The 23,867-nt window shown below is 32.1% G+C and overlaps 1 protein-coding gene across 1 annotated transcript in view; it reads left to right on the top strand.

The window, feature by feature from the left end:
* LOC130666780 (uncharacterized) overlaps positions 1-17,346 on the top strand; it is a 29,484-nt gene extending 12,138 nt beyond the window's left edge. Inside the window, exons 2-5 of the mRNA XM_057468043.1 lie at positions 6,310-6,509; positions 8,691-8,826; positions 14,370-14,503; positions 16,530-17,346. Of these exons, the coding sequence (XP_057324026.1) occupies positions 6,310-6,509; positions 8,691-8,826; positions 14,370-14,503; positions 16,530-16,835 (776 nt within the window). The 3' untranslated portion in view covers positions 16,836-17,346. The remainder of the gene's footprint in view (positions 1-6,309; positions 6,510-8,690; positions 8,827-14,369; positions 14,504-16,529) is intronic.
* The last annotated feature ends 6,521 nt before the right edge of the window (positions 17,347-23,867 follow it).

Here is a 23,867-nt window from a genome sequence, read left to right as displayed (position 1 = left end):
ATACGAATAACTACTTTGTAAATCGGGAAATTAACTTGCGTTATAGTTGTATTACTGGCAATTTTCTTGCGATATACTTTACTGTCCAAGTTTACTGATTATTATAAACAAAGTTAGTTCAATTAAATATTACTGTACGTTACCGGCGATATATTCGCGATATAAAATTATACTGTGCCACCTATCTGTCTACATTACATCCAGCGCTTGCACTTTCTTGTAAGTAAATTTTATTATTATAATTGGCAATAAACAATCATTGCACTTGTTAATCATTCACTGTATCTATTACCTGTTCATCCTATTTATTTCCTATTTTTCTGGTAAGCTTATCGAATAGTCTGATAAAATAAATATTAATTAAGTTACAAATAGTAATTTGACCATCAACAAGAATATTCTATAATTTTATAAGCCGTGAGGTAAGTTGATAAGTTTTCTCATACGTTGCCGAGTTTGAATAAGTGCGGGTCTTTGCTTTGCAAGAACCCCAGCCCACTGCTCTGTCCAAGTAAAATAAAATTTGTTAGAGGCCAGCCTAAGCCAGGGTTCAACCCGCGAATTCTGGTGGCTGCTGGTAAAAATCGCGAAGACGAAAAGCGATTTGTCTCAATGGTGACAACATAAGAAAATCCCAACAGGTATATAGTGTTTTTTTGTTATAAATCTCGTGTGCTGGCAATGAAGAAACAGGTAATCCACGATAATTTTACCGTTTGAGCACGTAGAAGATTTTCTCGAATGTACCGACTTTCCGACGAGGAAAAACTATATTTATATAGGTCGGGAATATCGGGATTTTTAACGTTTATCGAAAATTTACTTAGAATTCGCTATATTTTTATCGCCATCGTAAACCGTAAATATTTTGTATGGATTCGCGTTTAAATTTAATAACAAAAAAACTTCCAACTTAATTTTCTATCTTGTTTTTGATTTGATTTAAACGAGATTCCAGTAAACATTAAAAAATTTTTTTAACAAATATATTAAATTGATTATTTCCTGAAGCACCGATTCAAATATATATTATATAATTATATAGAATTGCATGTAATTATTCATGTCCTTAAAAGACTTATTTATAATTTAATATAGTTTTAGAAATTATATATCTACAAAATTTCACGTAATGTGATAGGGGAGGGTGGGGCAGAGCGGCCCCCCTGAAATTTTGACCAAAAAAGAAATTTTTTTTTTTTCGACTAATTACTATAAATCCGATATGTTTGCGCATTTTTACCCCTACGCATCACATTTGGGGCAAAATGGACAAGCCCAAAATTTTGAAAAAGTGATTTTTTCATATTTTTATCGTCAATTTAAAAAAAAAATTATTATTATTCCACATTTCTAGCCCTACGCATAACACCTGGGGCAAAATGGACCAGCCGAAACCTCCGAAAAAATTATTTTTTCATATTTTTCGGCCGTTTCTCTATGTAAGAGGCAAATTTAGTCACTAAAAATTTATGAAAATCAAATTTTTTTTTTTAGTTGATAAATTTTTGAAATAAAGTAAAATTATAGAATTGATTTTTTTTTTATTAAATAACAATTAGTAATTAAGGTAATCGAGAGTGAACGATTTATTACGCTTTAAAAAATTTTTTTCGAGTAATATAAAATCAAAAATAGTTGTCAAGAGAAAGAAATACATTCTTAATGATTAAAACAATTTTAAAAAAAAGAAAACGAAAAAAAAAATTTTTTTTATCACTTTTTGAAGGGGGGCCGCTCTGCCCCACAAAAAAAAAAAAAATTTTTCAGAATTTTGGCAAAATGTCCATAAATTTGTTCGAAATAGGACAAAAGTAAAGTGATCTTATGGTTGAAAGCCACAAAAAATAATAATTGGCTTAGGGTGGCCGCTCTGCCCCACCCTCCCCTATATATAAAAGCAGGGGAGGGGGATGCAAATGGGGTACCCCTAAAGATTTATAAAAAAAGTTTATTTTTTAAAATGTTTTTTAAAAATTCCAGTCACTTTTGTAATTATAATTGAGCATCGTTTTTTTGTCAAACTTTTTCACAAATCGAAAGTGTCAGTCGAAAAATATTAATGACTCAAACTATTAATAATTTTTTTCTTCTTTTGCATCCAATATCTATGTGAAATTTCTTTTTTTTTTTTTTATGTAAGTTCCTTAAAATCAAGTTTATTTAATTTTCAGAAAAATTTTTCTTCACCTTATTTAGCGGGGACTCCATTTTACTCTCCAAAAATCAAATTTAATTTTTTTTATGGCAGCTAAAAATTATTTCTGTTCACTTTGAGTATCATTAAGAAAAAATCTGGTTAATGGTTGGCCCTGCGGGCCAGCCCGAACACTTCCTGCTGTTTTCAAGCTCAAGGAGCTCGAAGACACTCTTGTGAATAATACATTTTCGAGCTCAAAAATACTCTTGAATGCAATTATTTTTTTTATGAGCTTTAAAAGTGAAAGGAAAAAACGAGTAAAATTGTTATTTTTTAAACTTTTCGACGCCGACATCTTTTGAACTAATTAACCGATTTTGACATTCAATGTGGCAATTTACGCGTTTTATTGAGTTTTAGAGTCACTTCGGAGATACTTGAAGAAAAACCGTTATTTTTCATTTCTTTCACCAACGATATTTCTCGAACGAATTAACCAATGGAGATGGTATTTGCGTCAACCCATGCGTTTTATTAAGTTCTTGAACTGATAACATCTTTAAATTAATTTTGATTGAGTTGTTTTAACGATATTTGAAAACAACCGTTTTTTACCATTTTTTTCTCCCGCGATATCTCTCGAATGAATTAACTGATTGGGATGGTTTATTAGGCTCTAGCGCTGATTTGACTTTAGAATTGATTGATCTAGTCGTTTTCGATATGGACTAATATGAGAAATTTTAAAAAATTAGGAAATCTTTATTCTTGTAATTTTAATTGCCAATATCTTTTGAAATAATGTGCCGATTTCAACGTTCAAGGTGACGTTCGACACAGTTTTTTAATTATACTAACATTCAAATGAACGCTGTCATCAGTAAGTTCAACGACTTTGATTTTAATAGAAAAAAACTCTTTTTCGAAATTCTTGCGGCAACGATTTTTCTTGGACAAATGAATTGATTTTGATGGTTGGGGAGGCATCCAACGCGGCTTACAAAGTTTCGGAGCTGATTAGATTTCGGATTAAATCCATCGCGTACATTACAAGTTATCTGAAAAAAATCATTCTTGAAAAAATTTTATTTTTGGAATTTCTCTGAATACGGTTTGAGTGAATGCGGATTAAATCCGGAGTGAATGCGAAGTGAATTAATTTTTAATTAATAATTATGTACTTTTAATGAATAATTTGTAATTCACTCCGCGGGGGAGTTTTCGCGGAGTGGAACATTTTTTATTAATTTGAATCCCTCCGGAGTGAAATTCACTCCGGAGCGGAGTTTTAAAAATATTATTAATAAAATATAACTCCACATAATAAAATCGAAGTGAAAATTTGCGTATTACAGTACTGATCAACCGATACGTACATACGCACACACGCACGCACACATTCGCACACACCCGAACACACACACGCACACATTTGCACACTCGCGCGCGCACTCACGCACGCACACACATCCACAGACACGCGCACACAGACACCCGCACGCACGCACTCGCACTCGCACGCTGTTTAACAGTTTAATATAAATTCATTTAAATGTTAAAACTCCGGACCGGAGTGAATCGGGAGTGAAATAAAATCCGCATCACTCCGAGATCACTCCGCTAAAAAAAAACTCCCAATTCACTCCGAGTGATTATTTTCAAAACTCCGGAACTCCGAGTGGTGGAGTGAATCCGGAGTGAATTCGGATTTAATTTCAATCCAGATTCACTCCGGATTTTTTACTGTGTACCAATTTTGCTCAATTTATTAGAGATTGTTGAAATTAATGTTGCTTCAAACGTCACCAAAAAAAGCAAAATCGGTTCATTCGTTTAAAAGTTACTTAATATTTACATACATACGTACGTACACTCCGACATCATCTTAGAATTAGTCAGAATATCTTCCTAGAACCTCAAAACATCAATATCTGTTGGGACTTCGATTTTAAAACGTATATTTGAGTCCCCAAAAACCTAGTATTTCTTTAAATCCCCGTTTGCCCTCCCGTAACTTTATACTTAATATACAGAATAATGGATATTCTTACTTAACCAAAATAGTCTTTGATGGTAATCGGTAGGGGTGTGCAAATAGTTTGAACTTACGAATTCGAATCGAAATAATCAAATTATTCGTAAGTTTCCGAATTATTCGAAAATTTACAAATAAAATATTCTGTTGAGCTACTTCAAATTGTAATATTTTTTCCAATAATTCAAATTTTTGATGAGGTAAATAGAACTCAGTCAGGAATCTACGAAAAAATGATTTTTGATTACGTTAAAAATCTAAGCTCTCCATTAAATACAAATTGAATATTTGAAAGCTAATAAGAATTTAATCGATTCGAATCGAGTAATTTAAAAAGTAACAAATAATTCGAAGACTCAGATAGTTCAAAAATTTACGAATAATTCGACTTTATCAAATCATTCAAATATTCTAATTATTCGATTCGAATTTTGGAAATAATTATATTATAAACGGAAGCCCTTCGTGAAGTAACTTTCTGTAGACAATGCCACTAGGTCATAATTTTAATAACGAACCTATAGAATTAGATTGAAACAATCACTAATGAAGTTGCCAAATATCACAAAGTGAAACGTTGTGAGCGATTATGAGAAGAGGAGAGATGAAAAAATTAATTTGTGGGGTGAGAGGCGTTTCGTCTACACGGAAAGAAAATTATAGGAAGTTTTGCTATGCATTATGGGAATGGTTCCCATAATGGTAAGGGAATAGTACCTATACTACTATAGGGATGGTTCCCAAATATTATGGGAACCATCCCCATAATAGTATGAGAATAGTTCCCATACCATTATGGGAATGGTTCCCATACTATTATAGGAACCATCCCTATAATATCATTAAATTTTTTTTTTGCACAATAGTGTAGAAATTTCCCAAAATTTGAATTTTCTCGAATGTTTTGTGCTGACAAAAAATTCTTGTTAAAAATTTTAATGTTTTTTTGCCAAATACGATTTTTTTTTTCAATGTTTGAATTTTTGTTTTTATGTTTAATAATATTTCTGTGTATTGTAGAAGTGATTACCTCACTTCTTTAAAATAATTTTTTCATGATAATATGGGAACCATTTCCATAATATTATAGGAATGGTTCCTATAATAGTATGGGAACTATTCCCATAATATTATGGGAATGATTCCCATAATGGTATACGAACCATTCCAATTGCATTATGGGAATCATTCCCATAATATTATGGGAATAGTTCCCATACTATTATAGGAACCATTCCCACAATATTATGGGAATGGTTCCTATAATATTATAGAAAGTATTCCTATAAATTATAGGAACCATTCCTATAATTATAGGAACTATTCCTATAATTATGGGAAACATTCCTATAATTATAGGAACCGCTCCCATAGTTTATGATCGTAATTCCTATGATGGTATAGGAAAAAATTTCACAAAATTATGGGAACCGCTGCCATAATTTTTCTTTTCGTGTATAAGTACACGATATCTGAAACTTCTTAGTTTGGTGTGTCTTTCGTATACCCCGACTACGATGCCACGTTATAAAGTACACGTTGAAATTATTATATATTGAAACAGACATACGGATGAGTCACTGCGAGAGGAGCGAGTTATACAATGCCATCTCGCGGAGTGGAGTCGAACCACAACATATATTTACCTAAAAATTGATCTTTTTCTTGATTTAAGAAATTTCATTTGTTCAATTATTAAAATTAGAAAAATAAAAAAAACAAAAACCAATTGCAATCTCCAATTTTATTTTACTAAAAAAATGCAAATAATTTTTGATTTGACGTAAATTCAAGTATGTTTTTTGAACAAAAGTTTTTAGCAAGCAAGCATGTTGTAAATGAAACTTAATTTTTTTTTCATATTGAAGCTTTTCCTAAATAATAATATTTTATTGTGAAAATTTGAAAAACTGCTTACTTTCCAACTGATTTTATTTGTCTACCAACCGTTTATGAAAAAATTATTTTGACCCCCAAATATCCCACAAATATATCGTTTGATCTGTGGACTTTTTATAGTTTACAAATGATATTGGAGCCTCTAATCTTGATCGAAATAAAAACGAATTTTTATTCTGAACTAAATCAATTCATAATTCTATCATATTAATGTACTTTTACTGACTTATTTTAGAAGATATAAAAGTGAACGTCGAAATTCCAAAAGAAGCAGAAATCGGTGACTACGTGGATTTGAGGTGTAATTGGGAAATTCACGGCAACAAAAGCTTATACTCTGTTAAATGGTACAAAGACGGCCATGAATTCTTCCGTTATGTTCCAAATAATCCTCAGCCAATTCAGACTTTTCCTCAGATAGGTGTAAAACTTCAAGTAAGTGATGTCAGCTGGCTAAGCTATTTTTATGCATGATCTTCATATTTGACATTTTTTTCTCAGTCAAATTAAAAATATAAAGATTACTAGTAATTTATAATTTTTATCAACTTAGTCCACAGACACGGTAGTGTCTCGCGCAAAGTACATGTTCAAACACATGTATATGCATGCAAACTATATAATGAACAACATGAATAATATGAAGTGACAATATCTGTATGTGGAATGACTCTATATAAATTTTAAGCAGACCTGAAATTTTATTTAAATACTGTCGGTTGAAAGGGGCCTTTCGGACTGACTATAGAAGATGCGTATCATTTGGTCCTAGGTCTAGAACTCATAAAACCCTTCTCCGTAGTTCTGGCACAATGTAGGTATGGCTTGTGTATCTCAGTGAGATGTGTAAGTGTGGATATATATCTTTGGATTCCGACAATAATCCTCTATCTAATTTAATAAAAAATTGTTAAACTGAATAGTTCATTGATAATTTTTCAATTTATCAATTTTCACTTGCGCATATTTAGAAATTTTTCAACAAATTTTACAAATCTAATTTTTTAATAATCTATAGTTCCACGATATGTGGATTTTTTATAACCTGGCAGAATAGTATACTCAAATACTGACTATACAATATATTATTTTCGGAATAAGCTAATGTTAAATGAACTCTCAACCACGATTGCTATATTTCAGTTAACTAATCTCGATTGTAAATGCTAACGAACAGTTTCAGTCAATGATTCTAATTATTCAATTCGAATGTTAAATCGATCAGTACTATTCGATCAGTAATATTCGATCACTATTCGCATGTCTTCAATTATTATTAATAATAATTTATATACTATCTTTTTTAATCTTGCAATAAATCATTTATTACGAAATAATTATTTGTGGAATTTTTTTGATCAAAGTGGCCGTTTTTAACTCATGGTCCCGTTACCTTCTTTTTCTTTGCCGATTGCACGTGAACTGATGAGAATCTTTTTCACTTAAGGTAGTTCCAGCATAAAACCACTTTTCGACAGATTCGGCTGAAATTTTTTTCACAGGTTTAGAATAGCTTTATTTATGAACTCCTAAAATTTCATAATTTTTGACCATTTAGATCGCGAAATATTTGAAGACAAAGTTTGCGATTTTGAGGGTCATGTCCCATTTAAAGTATGTAAAATTTCCGGTCTCTCCAACTATTTTTTATTATATTAATAAATTCTCTCGACAGAATTGGAAAAAAAAAGTAGGAGAGTGTTGAAAAATGTTTTTAGAATAAGTTAAAAAAATAAAAGTAGCACCTCACCGTTTTGTTATCGAGATATAATAATTAAAAAAAATAATTTTCGATCCTTTTCCAACCTGCTCACTTAACAAATTGAAGTGATCTGGCAACGCCGTGAGTAACGCTCTCTGAAATAGTGTAGAATAAAAAGCGGGAAATTCAAATCTTTCACGGTTTTAGTAAATAAAAATACATAAACACTCAGAGCAACGTTGTCAGATCACTGAAACTAACAATATGTAATTGTATGTGTGAACATCTGTGTGCCGAGGCTTCAAAATTTTTGTCTGTAGTAAATACTCTGACTATAGTATACCTCGCTGGAACTACCTTAACAAATTTAGGCCCTGGAGGCTATTTTTACCTTTTTAAAAAGATGATTTGAACCTAAACTTGGTAAAAGCAGGCAAAGTTACCAAGTTTAGCTTCAAATCACCGTTTTAATGTACGGATCATCATGATCAAATTAAAAACATTGACTTTCGTTCATTGTTATCCTAGACTCAACTATAAACTAATACAGTGGAATTTCCGTAATGTGACTCTCTGTAGTGCTACTCTCTCTCTCTATTAATTTAACAAGATTTTTTCTCTAATGTTAACAATCCTGTCTCCTGCTACGTTTCTTGCGCGACCAATAAAAAAACGCTTAGTCCTATTTTTTTCTTGTACATTATCCATTTTACTGTGCGGACCTGCGCACATAAGACACGAGTATTGGTATGGTGGAGAAGACAGGATTTGTTAACATTAGGGAATGGTCCTGGACAGGAGTGTTAAAATTACGGAGATTTTACTGTAAAACATAATTGTCTGCATTTCATGTTATATACAAAATAATGAATGGAGAGAAAACAGTTAAAATATTAATGTTTACTTTTTTTCAGAGTATGTTGAGCCGAGAAAACTCAATACGCTTGATAGATCTTAGTCTTTCCAGTGCTGGTCAATATAAATGTGAAGTATCGACTGAAGGACCGGCTTTTGCAACATCTTTTATGACTGGTAATCTCAATGTCGTATGTAAGTATCCTGACTTACCTAGTAATGTATAAATTTTTTTATTTTTTTGAGCCTATTCCTGATAACAATTAATATCTTCAGTAAACATTAACTATACATCACTACTAACAAATTAAGTTAATTTAAAATTGAATTATCATTATTTTTATTTTTTTTTTAATAATTCTAGGGATTTTGCTTGATCAGGACTGGTCATGCTTGGTCAAACATGATTATGCTTGCTCAAGCATGATCATGCCTGAATATTTGCCAGCCATGAGCATGCGTGATCATACATGAGAGAGCATAATCATGCCTGACCGAGCATGATCACGCATGCTCATGGCTGGCGAATATTCAGGCATGATCATGCATGAGATTAATGCATGATCATGCATGATCAGGTCTGATGATTTTTTCCCGGGAAGCCAATAATCACCTATTATACTGCCGTGCTAAGCATAAAGGTGGTAACTTGTATAGGAATACCATAGTAAGTGATAGCTTCTGTGCTTAACACGGCAGTATAGCCGTAAGATGTATGATGGTAATAAGAAAGGTCTATCTAAAGTTTGAAATACATTATGAGCTTTGAATAAGTTAAAATTGTCATACTTGTGTTACTCGACTATTATAAAATGTAGGGGAAGGTGGCCTAAAGCGGGTATGTTAACTTTAAGAGCCGAGAAAATCTAGTATTTGTATGATAACAATAATGATTTTTTTTTTTTTTTGATAGAGGACTTATCGAACTTTAAAATCTATAAGCAATATTGTATAAATTTGTATTAATTTATGATTTATTATTAAAATTAAAAAATACTCCCAAAAACCGCTTTGCCCTAGGGGGGGGGGGCCTAAAGCGGGTAATCCATTCGGGCAAAACGGGTTGGCACTACAATTAAGGAAAGTATGCTTATTTTAGATATTTAAATAATAATTTTAGTTTCATTTAATCAGTCTTTAACAGCTTAAACGACTAACTTATTAAATATAGCAATACTTCAATATAAATGACTATTTAATCGGTAACTTGTAATTCAATTTTTTTGTTAATTATATAAATAATAATATTCGACTAATTATTCAGTCTTTTGCAGATTTTGGTGTATTACTGTACAGTACGCACCAGGTATCGGTAAAAAATAATTTTAGACTATTTTAATTAGTCTTTAGCAGTTTTTGCCCTACCCGCTTTGCCCAAGAACACGTTTTTTATCCAAGTGATGCTAAACTCATATAATTCAAAACAAAACGCTAATATTTTTCCCTCAATTTTAACTTAAATAGGCTCAAAATAATAGAAAATTATCAACGATATAATAAGTGTATTCGTTATTGAATAATCAGAAAATATATACCTTTAATTTTTTAAAGAAATGATTAATTTTTTTTTAATTGCGTGTAATTAAGCCATACCGCTTCATTAATGCTCGTTTGGGACTGAGCGAAACTCGGCAGTACTCGGGTAACCTCGACATATGCAAACCTTGTCCCTTGCGTTTCATGCATAGGCGTACAAGCGCCTACCCGCTTTAGGCGGGGTACCCGCTTTGGGCCACCTTCCCCTAAGTATATTCAGAGAGGCATGCTACTATTTGCTTCCGTTAGTTACCGGGCTATTTTAGCAAAACTTACTACATCCCATGCTCGTTATCAGTGTCCATAGGCTCTCCCTCCATTTTATTTCTCGGCGCACGTTCTACATGTGTACGTTACGTACGTGAATCGTGGCAAGTCAATCGTTATAAGCAAGGCTTGAAATAGCGTTAAAAAGACCAATGATCAGTGATACAATAATATGTACAAATCAAGATTTTTGACATATGCAAATGTTATTTAGTTGAAATACCATGTATTTACAAAAATTTATTATTTTAAAAAACTTTTTTTAAATAAAAAGTGAGTGATGCTTATAACGACCATCAAGACATTAAATTTTAGCATCTAAAGGAGTGAAGTATCGTCTATGATCTCACATCGATACAGGTTATCGATTGCTTAATTGATTGCTTGGCCCCACCCTAGAGGACACGCCGTATTTGTTCGCACGGTATCACTCCTGCAATCCGGCTGCGTATACTCCTCAATTGATGGTAAGAGAAGACACCAATAGCACGTGGCTAATTGGAAAGTCGATTTAAGTCCTTCTAGGGCTGTGAACACATCATTAGGGGTATGGAGACTATTGAAACTATGTACAGAAGATCGAACTTTCGTTAAACAATACGCGACAAAAGTGGTCATCGTGCCTACTTCGTACTTCCGCCGATCATGTCGTCTGAAACGTGTTTTAATAGTATAAAAATGAATAGAAGGGAGAGTAGTAAAACAGATTGTTACCGACTCAAAAAATTCTAGTTAGTAAGCGTTTCACTGTTAATACGAAGGGGTAGGGATGGGCGATATTAAAAAAATACATCGACATCGTTCCATCGATTGTTTAAACATCGAACTCCCAGAGAGGAAAATACTACGGACCCAGGCTTGGCCTAAGTATGTAGAACCTTGGCCCAAGCTTGTAAGCCAGCCTTGGCCCAGCCATGGTAGAACTCTGGAATGATAACATTGGGCCGGTCTTGGTTGCCCGACCTGGCCCATGCATCGAGGAAACGAATAAATTTAATTTAAAAAAAATTTTAATATTATTAACCTCGTAGAGTTCATGATCATTAACGTTTAAACTATCGAAGGGAGATAAATGATATGAAAAAAACTCGGTGAAAATTCTTCTGGGCTCCGAGCGCGAACTGCCGTCCTTCTGATTGCTGGGTCCGGACAATAGCTACTGGACGTACCTACTAATTACCGTAAAATTTGCGGCAATACTGCGGTATTTTACCGCAAATTTGCCGTAAAATTGCGTTTTTTACCGTAGTTTACGGTATTCAGAAGAATTACCGCAAAATACATTTTACCGTAAACTACGGTAATTTACGGCAAATTGTCGTAATTTGCGGTAAATTACGGCAATCTACCGCAACGCGATAACTTACCGTAAATTACCATAATTTGCTGATTGCCTCTGAGTGATAATAATGTTATAGACAGGTCATGGTGTAGGTGAAAATATTGGGGGTGCCAATCGGCACCCCAAAATAAGGTTAAATTAATTTAGAATTAATCGTATTTTATTAATTACGTATAGAGAGCAGAGGTTCGAGCTCCATGAACTCTCTCGAAAGACTGACTGTTTTGTCATTATAAAAATATAATAAAGCCAACAAAGTTGACAAAATATTAACGCTGCATCTCAGGTTTCCTGTAAGAGAATCATCGTGGCCCGAGTCTCATGCATCCGTCATCTGTTTAGACTTTCCGTGAGCCATAGCGAATCTCTTATCGTAACCGATTTCCGTTACATCGGATAAAATTAATTCGTAAAAATTATTAATTTAATTCAATCGATGAATTATAACGGGAACGTAACACCTCCTGACATAAGGAAGTCGCAGCGTTTTAAACAAATATTTATGACTTGATATAATCCAAATGAAATGTTCAATTGGCTCTAAATAAACCAAAGTTCTATAGGAGTCTAATTCTTTAGTTTAGTGATTTATTTAAGTTTGTAACTACACTCTTTACAATATTCGAATAATGTTAATTAATTTCCACAATAATTAATAAGGCCCGTAGAGTATTAATTATCAATAAGGTGATACAATCTATTAAATTTGTATATAAGTATAAAGGTCAAAACAGTACTCCACGATTACAATAATACGATAGATAAAAGAAAAAACGGGACCAGTGTCCCAACGTAAGTTGGTTGAATTATTAATTGAAAATATAGTATAAATTTTAATGAATTTAAACAATAGTAAAAAGAAAGTATTTTCATTCAACTTATTTAATTCAGCAGTCGAAATAATAATTGTGATTGATTGGATCGGCTGACTAATATCCTAATCTTTACTTCTTGAAATCGAAACCTTAATTTTTGGTTGTGATCTTCATATGAGATTCTTTCCGAAACTTCTCAGCACAGTAAAATTATTGGCGTTGATGTACGTAGTTGAAATCGACATTCCAACTGTTTCTGCTGAACAGTGGAAGTCTTCAAAATTAATAAAAATAAATAACTCGATATAAAGAAAATTTTCATAATGACGGAAAAACACTTTCATTAATCGAAATATCAAACGTACTTAGTTATACTTTTCGATGAAGGGTGTGACCTAGAAGGGATAAATCGGATGAAGATATTGGAACCGCGTGTATACCCGAGAGGGCGAGGAAACGGCCTCTCATAGAAAAGAGTAAGCATTTGTAAGTAACTGGTCACCCATTAACTTCGTGATACTACCCGACTAGAAATTTCGGTTAGGCAGTGATTAGGCCCGAATAAGGCATGCCAAATTCCAGATTCGCGCCAAATGAGGCAACCAAACTAGGTCGAGATCGCGAAAGTAACGCAGTTGCGAGGCCCTGCCTAATTTGGCTTCCTTCTTAGGCAGCGGTTTGGAAACCATGCTTGCTGGTGGTAGCTCAAACAGAGCTCGCGCCAAATGAGGCAACCGCATAAGGCTCGCATCGTATACAAGCCCTATGCTTAGACATAGAAATTGGCAATATATGGTTATGTATGACTGTAATGATCATATGATTTTGCTTAACTGAATTAAAAAAAAAAAAAGTTTTTTTTTTTTTTTCATCGTTCAAAATTATTTTTGCAGGGCAGTTATCATCAGATGTGCTAATTTAATGTTATTTTAATATCCAATCAAATTAGAAATTTTTAATTCAAGGAAAAACGCGAAACTCATTAAGGACCGCTATCGTGGGATTCGAACCCGGGACCCTACGCACGAAAGACCGACGCTTTAATTACTACGCTACATTACCGATTGTGGCTCCTAAGTTTATTTATGCTATTTAAATATTATTCGGTACCAGCCAGGAATTCCAAAGATATACCTAACTTGGGCAATGACGATGATTTTCCAAATAACAGCCAAATTTGACATACTTAGCTTTGGCAAGCCTTTAGTCATCCTCATTGCGTTTCAGTCAGGAATTCCAAAGATACACTGAACTTACGCCCAACCGAAAACTCCTAATAACAACCAACTTTGGAAAAGTGTCGGTATATTGAGTTTCGACTTTCCTCATAAGGACCGGACAAGGTTCAAATTAGGCTTGCCGTATTTCGGAAAGTCTCATTTGTCCCGAATCGGTATTTTGCCATGCCGCACTGGAATTCCAGTCGGGTAATTAATTATTCTCTAGAAGATGCAGAAATATAGTTTTATAGCGTCATTTTCAGTATTGTGAATTTGTGCTGAGTCTTACAGACCGCACGATTAGAAAATTTTATTGAAGCAATTTTCATGATTATTTTCGGTATTAAATAATTTTATTTATCGATAAATGAACCAAAAATCTATAGCATAATAAATTATGTCTGAGTGCATATATGCAATTTTGGTATTTTTAAATAAAATATATGTAAACCTTATTAATATATTATTTAAATTTTAAACCAATTTGCAATTATTGTCGGGATTTCAAGAGAATTTCAATCAATCATTAACATCGAACATATTACACTATGATTCCAGCTTTACCAATTCACGGGCCAGAAATAATTGGATTGCCTCTCTACTATGAAGTTGGGAAAAATATCACAGCAAACTGTTCAGCATGGCCCTCAGTACCACAAGCAAAACTTTACTGGACCATAAATGATAAGCCGGTAAATAAAATTTTAATAGCTGACTATTTAAAAAAAATTTTTTTTTTATGCAATTTTCCACCTATGTAGATTAGAACTTCATAGTAGCTAATAACCGTTAAAATAACCTATGCTGTCAATTTTTATTCTATGAAATTTTACTAGCACTAACTAGGAAAAATCTTCTGTTCTCTTGTTTTTTCAAACTCAGAATGGTTATCGTGACTAATTAGAAATGAGTTGTTGGTTTTATAACTTACAGCACAGTAGATTATCAATTTTACAATTTTGATTTTGAAAATAAAATCTCAACAAAATATCCATAAATATAAATATGTCCATAAATATTACGTTACAAAACTGACGTCTGTGTAATTTGAATTGAGCTCAGAAAGATAAAAAATAAATTGAGTAAGAAGTAAGTTTATTCTGATACAGCATAGGGGAACATTATGGATGCTGAAAGAAAACGAAATCGTGGGCGTAGTTATCTGACGATTTTTATCTAAAATCTAGAAGCATGAGTGCAAAGATGTACTGGAATCTCACTTCATTTATAGAACACAGCCAACATGATGAGCGGTTTGGCCACTCGAGGTCAAAATAGGCTGAAAGTTTTACTTTTTTATTGTAGAAAAATGATGATGATCGATGAAAAAAATAAAAAATTTCCAAAACAAAAAGAAAGTAATGGGGTTCAGTTTAATTTCCGAAAATTGAGGTTTCAGCAGATGTCAATGTTTGGACGACCTAGGAGCTATTCTGACTAATTTTAAGTTCATGAATGAGAGTCTGTTTGTGTATGTTTTTGTACGTATCTACCTACCCGGGAGAAAATCGGCATACCTGATCATGCACAATTCATGTATGATTCACGTACGATCAAGCATAAGTCATGAATGGTCAGAATAATCCATTAAGATTCCATTCATGCCTACGTCAGATCATTCATGGTGTCATTTAGAAAGAGTTTCCTCCTTGATACGAACTTTCGCATGTGGTAATGTCTGATCATGCATTGCCACGAGAATATTCTTATTTTTAACCCTGATCATGTCTGGTTATGTCTTATCATGCTTAATCATACGCAGTTACTTACAATCAATGCCTGAACGTTCATGACTGATACAAGAGTATCTGCATTGTTCAAACACGACCATGCATGATCATGAATGGTCATGCATGATCATCCGAAACTTTCAGTACCATAGAATTTCAAAGGGAAATAATTTCTCCATGTAGCACTTTTAAAATCACATTGGTCGAAAACTTGCTCAATATTAATTTACAGCAAAGTGAATTTACCAATAAATTTATCAATAACTTATTCCGAAATTATTTATGTCGTGGTATAAAAATAAAATACAAAACTATTATCTAGTACTCTTGATCCATATACTTCTCGTGACATAATTTAGACTTTTTGTTAAAAATATACAGTAGATTTAAGCCCTGATTAAAAAAGTGAATTGAAAAGTATTGAAAAAGATGAGAAATGAATCCTTTCGAATACTTTCTATACCCCAAGGTTTTCATTTTGACATAAAATGAATACTTTTCAATCCCAAAATAATATCACATTTCGGGTCATGTGTGGGATTGAAAAAGATTGAAATGAATTGAAATTTTTGAATCTTTCCGAATCCTTCTCAATACCTAAATAATCCGACATTTCGGATCAAGTGTGGGATTGAAAAAGATTGAAATGAATTGAAATTTTTGAATCTTTCCGAATCCTTCTCAATTCTTAATTCTTTTCAATACTTTCGAATTCCACTTTGGAATTGGAAAGTATTCAAACGATCGAAATTTCAATTCCATTCAATACTTTCCAAAACCGCCAAGGGATTGAAAAGAATTGAAATAATTTTCAATACTTTTCAATTCACTTTTTTAATCAGGGAGCATATTCAACTTCGTAGTATCTGTAAATGACTATTTGTATTCATCGTCAGCAAAAGCAATAACTTTTTCTTGGGAAAACATGTTAACTTTTTTTATTCCACACCACTGAATCCAAATAATTTATAATATGTATTAATTCCAGGTTCCTGAAAAATATACGATAACTTACCCAACATCTTCAATGACCTCGACGGGTACCGCAAATATTCTTGGACTGCATTTTGGGACTGAAACTCGTCACTTCACTGACAGTGGTGGTACTCTGAAGATTCGATGTTTGGCAGAAATCGGGTCACGTCTTCTTGAAGCAGCAAAGCACGTAGAAGTTGTTTATGTTAACAATCAAAGACTAAGTGCAAGTGATTTTCGTGAAAACGTCAAAAATACAGCAAATGAAATACGATCCAATTTAATATACTTGCTATTTTTTTTTCTTATCATCACGTGATAATGATGTATAAATCATTTTTCAAATTATGTGTTTTAAGCGACTAATGCATCAGGCATGTAATTATTCGATTATCAATGACAAAAATCATAACGATTTTTGTTTGAATTTTATACGTAAAATAATTAAAAAATATAAACATCGGATTCTTCCTCAAATTAAAAATTATCACCGTCAATAACAATGAAATGAGTAAACACAACCGTATTTTTTTTAATTTTTTAATTTTTTATTGTAATTTGAGTTTTTCCAAAGTAACAAAACTCACTATCAATATCATTGGTACGATATCCGTCCGTCTATATGTTATACCTTTCTAACATTTGATCAATTTTAGATATTCAATAATCTATTAATGTGTAAATGAAATATATGATAGCACAAAAAAAATTAATTGAAAGTGTTGGTTGCAAATTAATGACTGCAATAATATTTAAAATGTTTTGTGAAAAAAAAACTTTTTAACTCATGATTTATCTAAATAAAAAATCACAAGAATTAAGTAATAATTTTTTAACTTATATTTTGTCTTGTTGATGGTATGATCCTATATTTCCCTTTTTTGCTAATATAATCGTTTCTTCAAAGGATGAAATAAATAAAAAATAAAAAATTTTGCTATTTTTCCAGTTTTTCAACTTTGTTTTTTAAATATCTCGAAAACTATGATTGTTACATTAATGATCCAAAGCTAGTTTTGAAAGGGATACTCGAGGCTATGAAAAAAAAAATATTCAAAAAAAAATTTTGAAAAATGACCTTTGTCAAATTTTGAATTCTTGAAATTTGTCAAAAATGACGATCAACACTAAATTTTCGGCTCAATTTTTTTTGTATTGTTTAGTTCAGTTGTTTCAAAGATATTCGCAAAAAACCATTTTTAACCATTTCTTTCTCTCGCGATAACTCTCGAACGAATTATCCGATTGAAATGGCTAAGCCGGCAATCGACGCGTTTTATTAAGTTCTAGAGCTGATTAGATATTGAAGTTGATCGTTCAACTCGTTTCTAAAAAATCAATAAAAAACTAAAAAAAAGAAAATTTTTTTTCGTAATTCGCCAATATTTTTTTAAATGCTTCAAATGTAACATTATTAAATTTTAGTTATAATAACAAACTAAAATTAATTTTTATGATTTCGCCAAGGATAAATTAATTTATAAAACATTTTATAAAAAAATTTATCAATGCCCAGATCGCACCACGAGGAGGTATCATCAATTGCGTTCCACACACACGAAAAAAGAGGATGTCAATAATTGTTTTAAGTAAAAATTATTAAATTTTCAGTGAACCCAATTAATGACTCAACTCTTTTACCGCGTGTTAAATAATCTTAAGAAAGGTATATATACAAAAATATTGACAAGTAAACAACATGGTTGCTTACATTATCGAGCAAAGCTCAGACATTTCGTAGCTACGTACAACTGGTTCCATGGTCCGCAATCCCCGGATCTGAAGCGCTGGCTTCACTTCCCTCGGAACCGTGATCAGTTCCACCTCCTTCTCCACGATGATGGGTTGTGACACCGGAACCTTCCTCTGGATAGGCACCATTTTTATTTTGATGTTGACGATGATGATTGGCCTCACCCTTGGGCAGCTCACTGGACGGAAGTTTATGTTTCCGTCCATCTCACAATCAAGTAAAGAAGTTGTTGTGACTTCTCTGACTTCTTCAGTTCTGGCTCTTTTGGATTGAGCATCAGGCTCAACGTCAAAAGACTCAGCACTCCGTTTGATACTAGTTTTAACATCACAGCATGGACTTGAATCAGCGCACTGAACACTCATGATGACAATGAATTTTCACGATGTAAAAACTTTTGATTTAAAGTTTTGAAGCTTTTTTTTAAGCCCAGAAACAACTTGGTTGAAAGTTTGAAACTGAATGATGTTAAAATTTTTGGGACCGGGGTTTAAATATACAGCAATATACTTTAGGGAGGGGATTTTGGATCCAGTTGCACTTAAATATCAGTACTTAGATTTTAATGGTAAGGGTCAATAAATACTTTACATCATTCATTACCTTCTCATTTAGAGCCATCTTAAAATTAATCCTAAGAGTTTGTGTAAATAAGAAGAGAACCTATTTGGTGACATATATAATTATACGCGTATGTCTACTGCTTTTTCTAGCAAAGGGAGCATCGTATTTAGGTTCAGGTATAGATCATTTAAGGTAATTACATTTTTAAATATTAAGTACATTGTTTGTATAGTATTATCTATTGGCTAAATTACATTTATACAAAACACCCTTTACGGTAAGACTCAGTAAAATACTTTACATTTATCACTTTCCTATTCAAATCCATTTTAATAGTAATCCTACGGATTTGCGTAGATAATAAAAGGGAATATTCGGAGACAATTATGCCCGTATGTCTGCTGCTTCCTTTCGCGAAGAGTGCATTGTATTTAGGTATAGGTATAGATCGTTGAAGGTAATGATATTTTAAAACTACTAAATATTTAGTATATTGTTTTTATAATATTATCTATTGACTAAAATACATATATACATATACAAAGCACCCTTGTATATAACTTAAATACTTCATCTGTCTGGCGTTTATAGTGAGAAATTGGCAATTAAGTTAGTATTCAAACGTTTTATGGAAATCCATTCGGTGAAAGAATAATTTTACAATATTTTGTACTAAAAATGGTCTGATAAAATTCCATAAGTTTATTGAATTCCAAAAAATTTTAGAGACAGTATTTGTTGTTGAAAAAAATTATTAGATTAAAAAAAAACCAATCGAATGTTCTGAGTATATACGTATGTGTTCTAAAGGATGATGCATTAAAGGCTGCGTCTAAATGCTGCGATCTACTGCGCTCCCTGTGGAAAAGCTCTCATAAATTCTGATAAGATATTGAATATTTTTTATGAGAATCTATGAGCTTCGAAAATATCTATGAGATTTAAAAAAATTCTCATATGAATTTTTATGAGAATCTATGAGTCAAAGCTTTTGATGTTTTCCTATCATGATTTCCGTACTAGATGTTTAAAAGAATGAGTAAGATTTTTTAATTTATGAGATTTTGTGACTCGAATTCCGCCAACGATTATGAGATTGAATAAGTAAATAATTGATCGCGCCTACGATTTGTAGTGTCCCTGGTAAGACATTTATTTCAGAAGTGTTATATTCCAAATTTCAATACGATTTTATTCGAGTACTCCTCTGTCATTTGACAGACCAACAAGTATCTGTTTGGGTTGTACTATGGTATATCCCATAATACATCATGACTTTAATATTTAATATTAATGTTTACTTGAGTAATTTTTGATGAATAAATAAACTGACTCAATTTCATAGATTTTTCGTGAATAGATTGCTAAGGATTTTCCGCGTAAATACTCATACAAATATTCTTGAGTATACATAATAAAAACTTTTTGAATTCATGCTAAAAAATTCAACAATTTAGCATATAAACCTTAATCAATACTAAAGAAACTATAACTTAATCAATCTCATAAATTTTTTCGTTACTATATGGAAAATTATAGTACTCACATTGAATAATCAGTATCAAATCTTGTATGATTACTTCAGAAATCGTCTCATACAATCTTATTCATTTCCAAAATCTACTCAATTGTAAACTTTACATTTTTCGAAAACTTATAAATACTTATAATCACAATATTACAGCTTCTGTTTCTTATAGATTCTGATAATTTATATGAAAATTTTAAGAAAAAAATTTTTTTGATGCACCATCTATGAGAAAATAATTGTATCAGAATTTTTGAGATTTTTCGTGAACAAATACTGATCGTTTTCTCATAGCCAATTTTTTTTATGAGATTTTCTAAAATCTTTTCCACAGGGCCTACTTATGTTGCTTTTGGTTCAATGTACTTTTGTATTTCTGGACATTTGAATTAATTTTTTTGGGAATTTATGAAAATGGTTACTTAAAATTTAGGCAAAAACAATAAAAGAATTTAAGTAAAATATACATTAATACAAATAGTAATATGTGAAATTAGAAAATGATTGCAGTTGTACAACTGTACAGAAGGCCAACTGAAATTAAGAAAAACTGTATTTTTGAACCTCCGGAAGGAAATATGTTTGCTTGGTATAATTTTGTAAAGTTTAAATAAATTAATGGACTTTTTCATAACTAAAATGTAATTTAGGAAATTAATAAAAGATAATCTATAAAAATGGTTAAAAAAAAATTGTATAGTTAAAAAAATGAAACATTTGCTTAATGAACAAATATAATCTAAGAAATAAATATAATCGTACAAAAGTATTGATGGTTAATTGAATAAAACTATTTATGTATAAATTTATTGGTGAATCGAGGAATGTCAAGAATAATTTATAATAATGCATTTGCGAGATATCATTACGATTCGTCATCGGTACATCAGGGCTAATCAATTATATGAGTATGTAATTTTTGTTAATTTTAAAAATTAATGGTACAATAGAAGTTAAAAAAATTATTATTCTACCCGGGAAAAAATGATCAGACCTGATCATGCCTGTTCATGTATGATTAGGCCTGAAATTAGACATGATCAGGCCTGATCATACCTGTCCATGCCTGTTCATGTCTGTTCATGTCTGAAGCGTTGAATACACTCAGGCCTGATCATGCCTGTTCATACCTGTCCATGCCTGTTCATGCCTGCATACCTGTCCATGCCTGGTCATGTCTGAAGCGTTAAATACGCTCATGCCTGATCATACCTGTCCATGCCTGGTCATGTCTGTTCATGTCTGTTCATGCCTGTTCATGTCTGAAGCGTTAAATACGCTCAGGCCTGATCATACCTGTCCATGCCTAGTCATATATGTTCATGTCTGTTCATGGCTGTTCATGTCTGCTCATAGATTTAAAATTTTGTTGACCAAGAATCTATCACGTATAAGATTTTTATTACTTGAAGTTCATACGAAACTTACTTTTCAACTAAATCTCTTAGGTCAGTGGGTAGCGAGTTACACTTTCGAGCGCAAGGTCCACGGTTCAAATCCTGCACACGCCCGAATTTTTTATTTTTTTTATTTTTATAGCAATAATTATATACATGTATAATTGAATATAGTTATACATAATTATATATAATTATATAGGGCCATTTTTTATTTATAATTTTTTTACCCGGATGGGCATAAACAGACATGAACATACCTGATCAGACCTGAACATGTCTGATCAGGCCTGGTCAGGCATGGTCATTTTTCATGTCTGATCAGGCCTGAAGACTCATGCCTGTTCATGCCTGATCAGGTCTGATCATTTTTTCCCGGGTAAACAGTTTCAAAGGATTCATAGTGAAGACGTATGGGGTTCAATTCAATAATGGCGTTGAGTATTTAAATACAAATTTGTATTTACGCTTTCTGAAGGAGTAGTTAGGAGTTCAACTTTTATGATTCTTCGGTTGAGTCGGATACATTTACTAAAATTTCACCATAATCACGTAACTAATATTATTTAATTTCCTAAAACCCATATATTCGTAAATATATTCTAATAATTATTTTTAATAATTTTTAAAGTTTTTATATTAAAAAAAAATAATTAATAACAAGTATAAAATTTTTCAAGAATAGTTTGTTAATAACTAAACATAAATTTCAATTTCAGCCCAGCGAAGCGGGCGGGGGACAGCGAGTAATATAATAAATGGTAAAGTTAGTATGTTTGTCCGTTAATCACGCCTTAACAATCAAAGGGATTCTAGTGAAATTTAGCATAGAGGTAGATTATGTCATAGAAAAGAGCATAGGATACCTTTTATGACAGTCCAAAGTCGCAGACATTATCAAAAATATGTCAGCAGAGAACAATCTAGAGGTACAATATCACATGCAGTCAGTTCTAGCTTCAAAGGCCAGAGATCACTTGAGATCTAAAAAATTAATTCAACTACACTCCTCACAAAGATTAAGGGAGCAAGAAAATTTTATAAATTTTTGGAAGGCTGTATTTTTGTGAAAAATGATCGTATCGAAAAAATCAAAAAAGCAAATTGAAGCTTGAAATCTCTAGTTTATCTAGTTTATCTCTAGTTATCTTTCAGCAAAATAATTTTTTGAGCCACGGTTTTTGCGGAATCATAAGAAAAAGGTCGAGACAAAATTTTTCTAAATTTTTTGGTTTTGTTTTTTGGGTCTACGGGGCCGGGAAAATTTTTTTCAAAAAAATCAATCTATGGCTCGTTTAGGAAATTTATTCAGCTACAATTTGCTTTATTTTGTTTTTCTGGACAACAATTTGCTGCTGAGATATCAGCCTTCGAATGAAAAAGGATCCTTTTGTCTTTGATTATCGATATCTCAGCAACTAATAGTCACACAGTAATTTTAAGGGTAGTTTAAAAAACTTGGATAAATTCCCCACAAGCTCCATTTTTGATTTTGAAAAAGAAATTTTTTTTCATCCTTGATATCAATTTTAAAAACCCACAAAAAATGGCCATTTTCTGGTTTTTAGTCAACTCATCGCTACTTTGCAAATATTGATGGAAAGGTCAATGTTGCCAGGTGATTTTACAGCTTAATGTTCCCCCAAAAACCCTGGAAATTTTCAGATTGATCCATTGAACGGTTTGTCCGGGCCGATTGCTCAAAGTTTTACAAAACAATTGAAGGAACAAGTTTTGTTCCTTAATTTGTGTAATCATTACCAAAATGAAACAATTAATTTTTTTCGGATTTTCTTTCATTTTTGCGTCAGTTATTCAGTAAATGTAAGGTAAAGAGAAAAAAAAACAATTTTCCAAAAAACGTAAAAAAAAAAAAGTCAAAAAATTCTTATTTTATCTCGTTTTTGATTCCTTATGATTTCTTATGAAATGTGTGTGTAAACTCTTTGTATCTTTTTAACTGATGAACCGATTTGAATGGTTAAGGCGGCAATCGAAAGAGCTTGTTGGCCATTAACTTTTCTGGAAATTTCAGATCATTTGATCATGTAGACCAGTGCAGCCAGATCGCGGACGAAAAGTTCCCCTTCCCAAGCACCGTTTAAGCTG

The sequence above is a fragment of the Microplitis mediator genome, chromosome 4 (assembly GCF_029852145.1).
Source record: "Microplitis mediator isolate UGA2020A chromosome 4, iyMicMedi2.1, whole genome shotgun sequence".
Taxonomy (NCBI): domain Eukaryota; kingdom Metazoa; phylum Arthropoda; class Insecta; order Hymenoptera; family Braconidae; genus Microplitis; species Microplitis mediator.
This window is presented reverse-complemented; position numbering and strand designations above follow the sequence as displayed.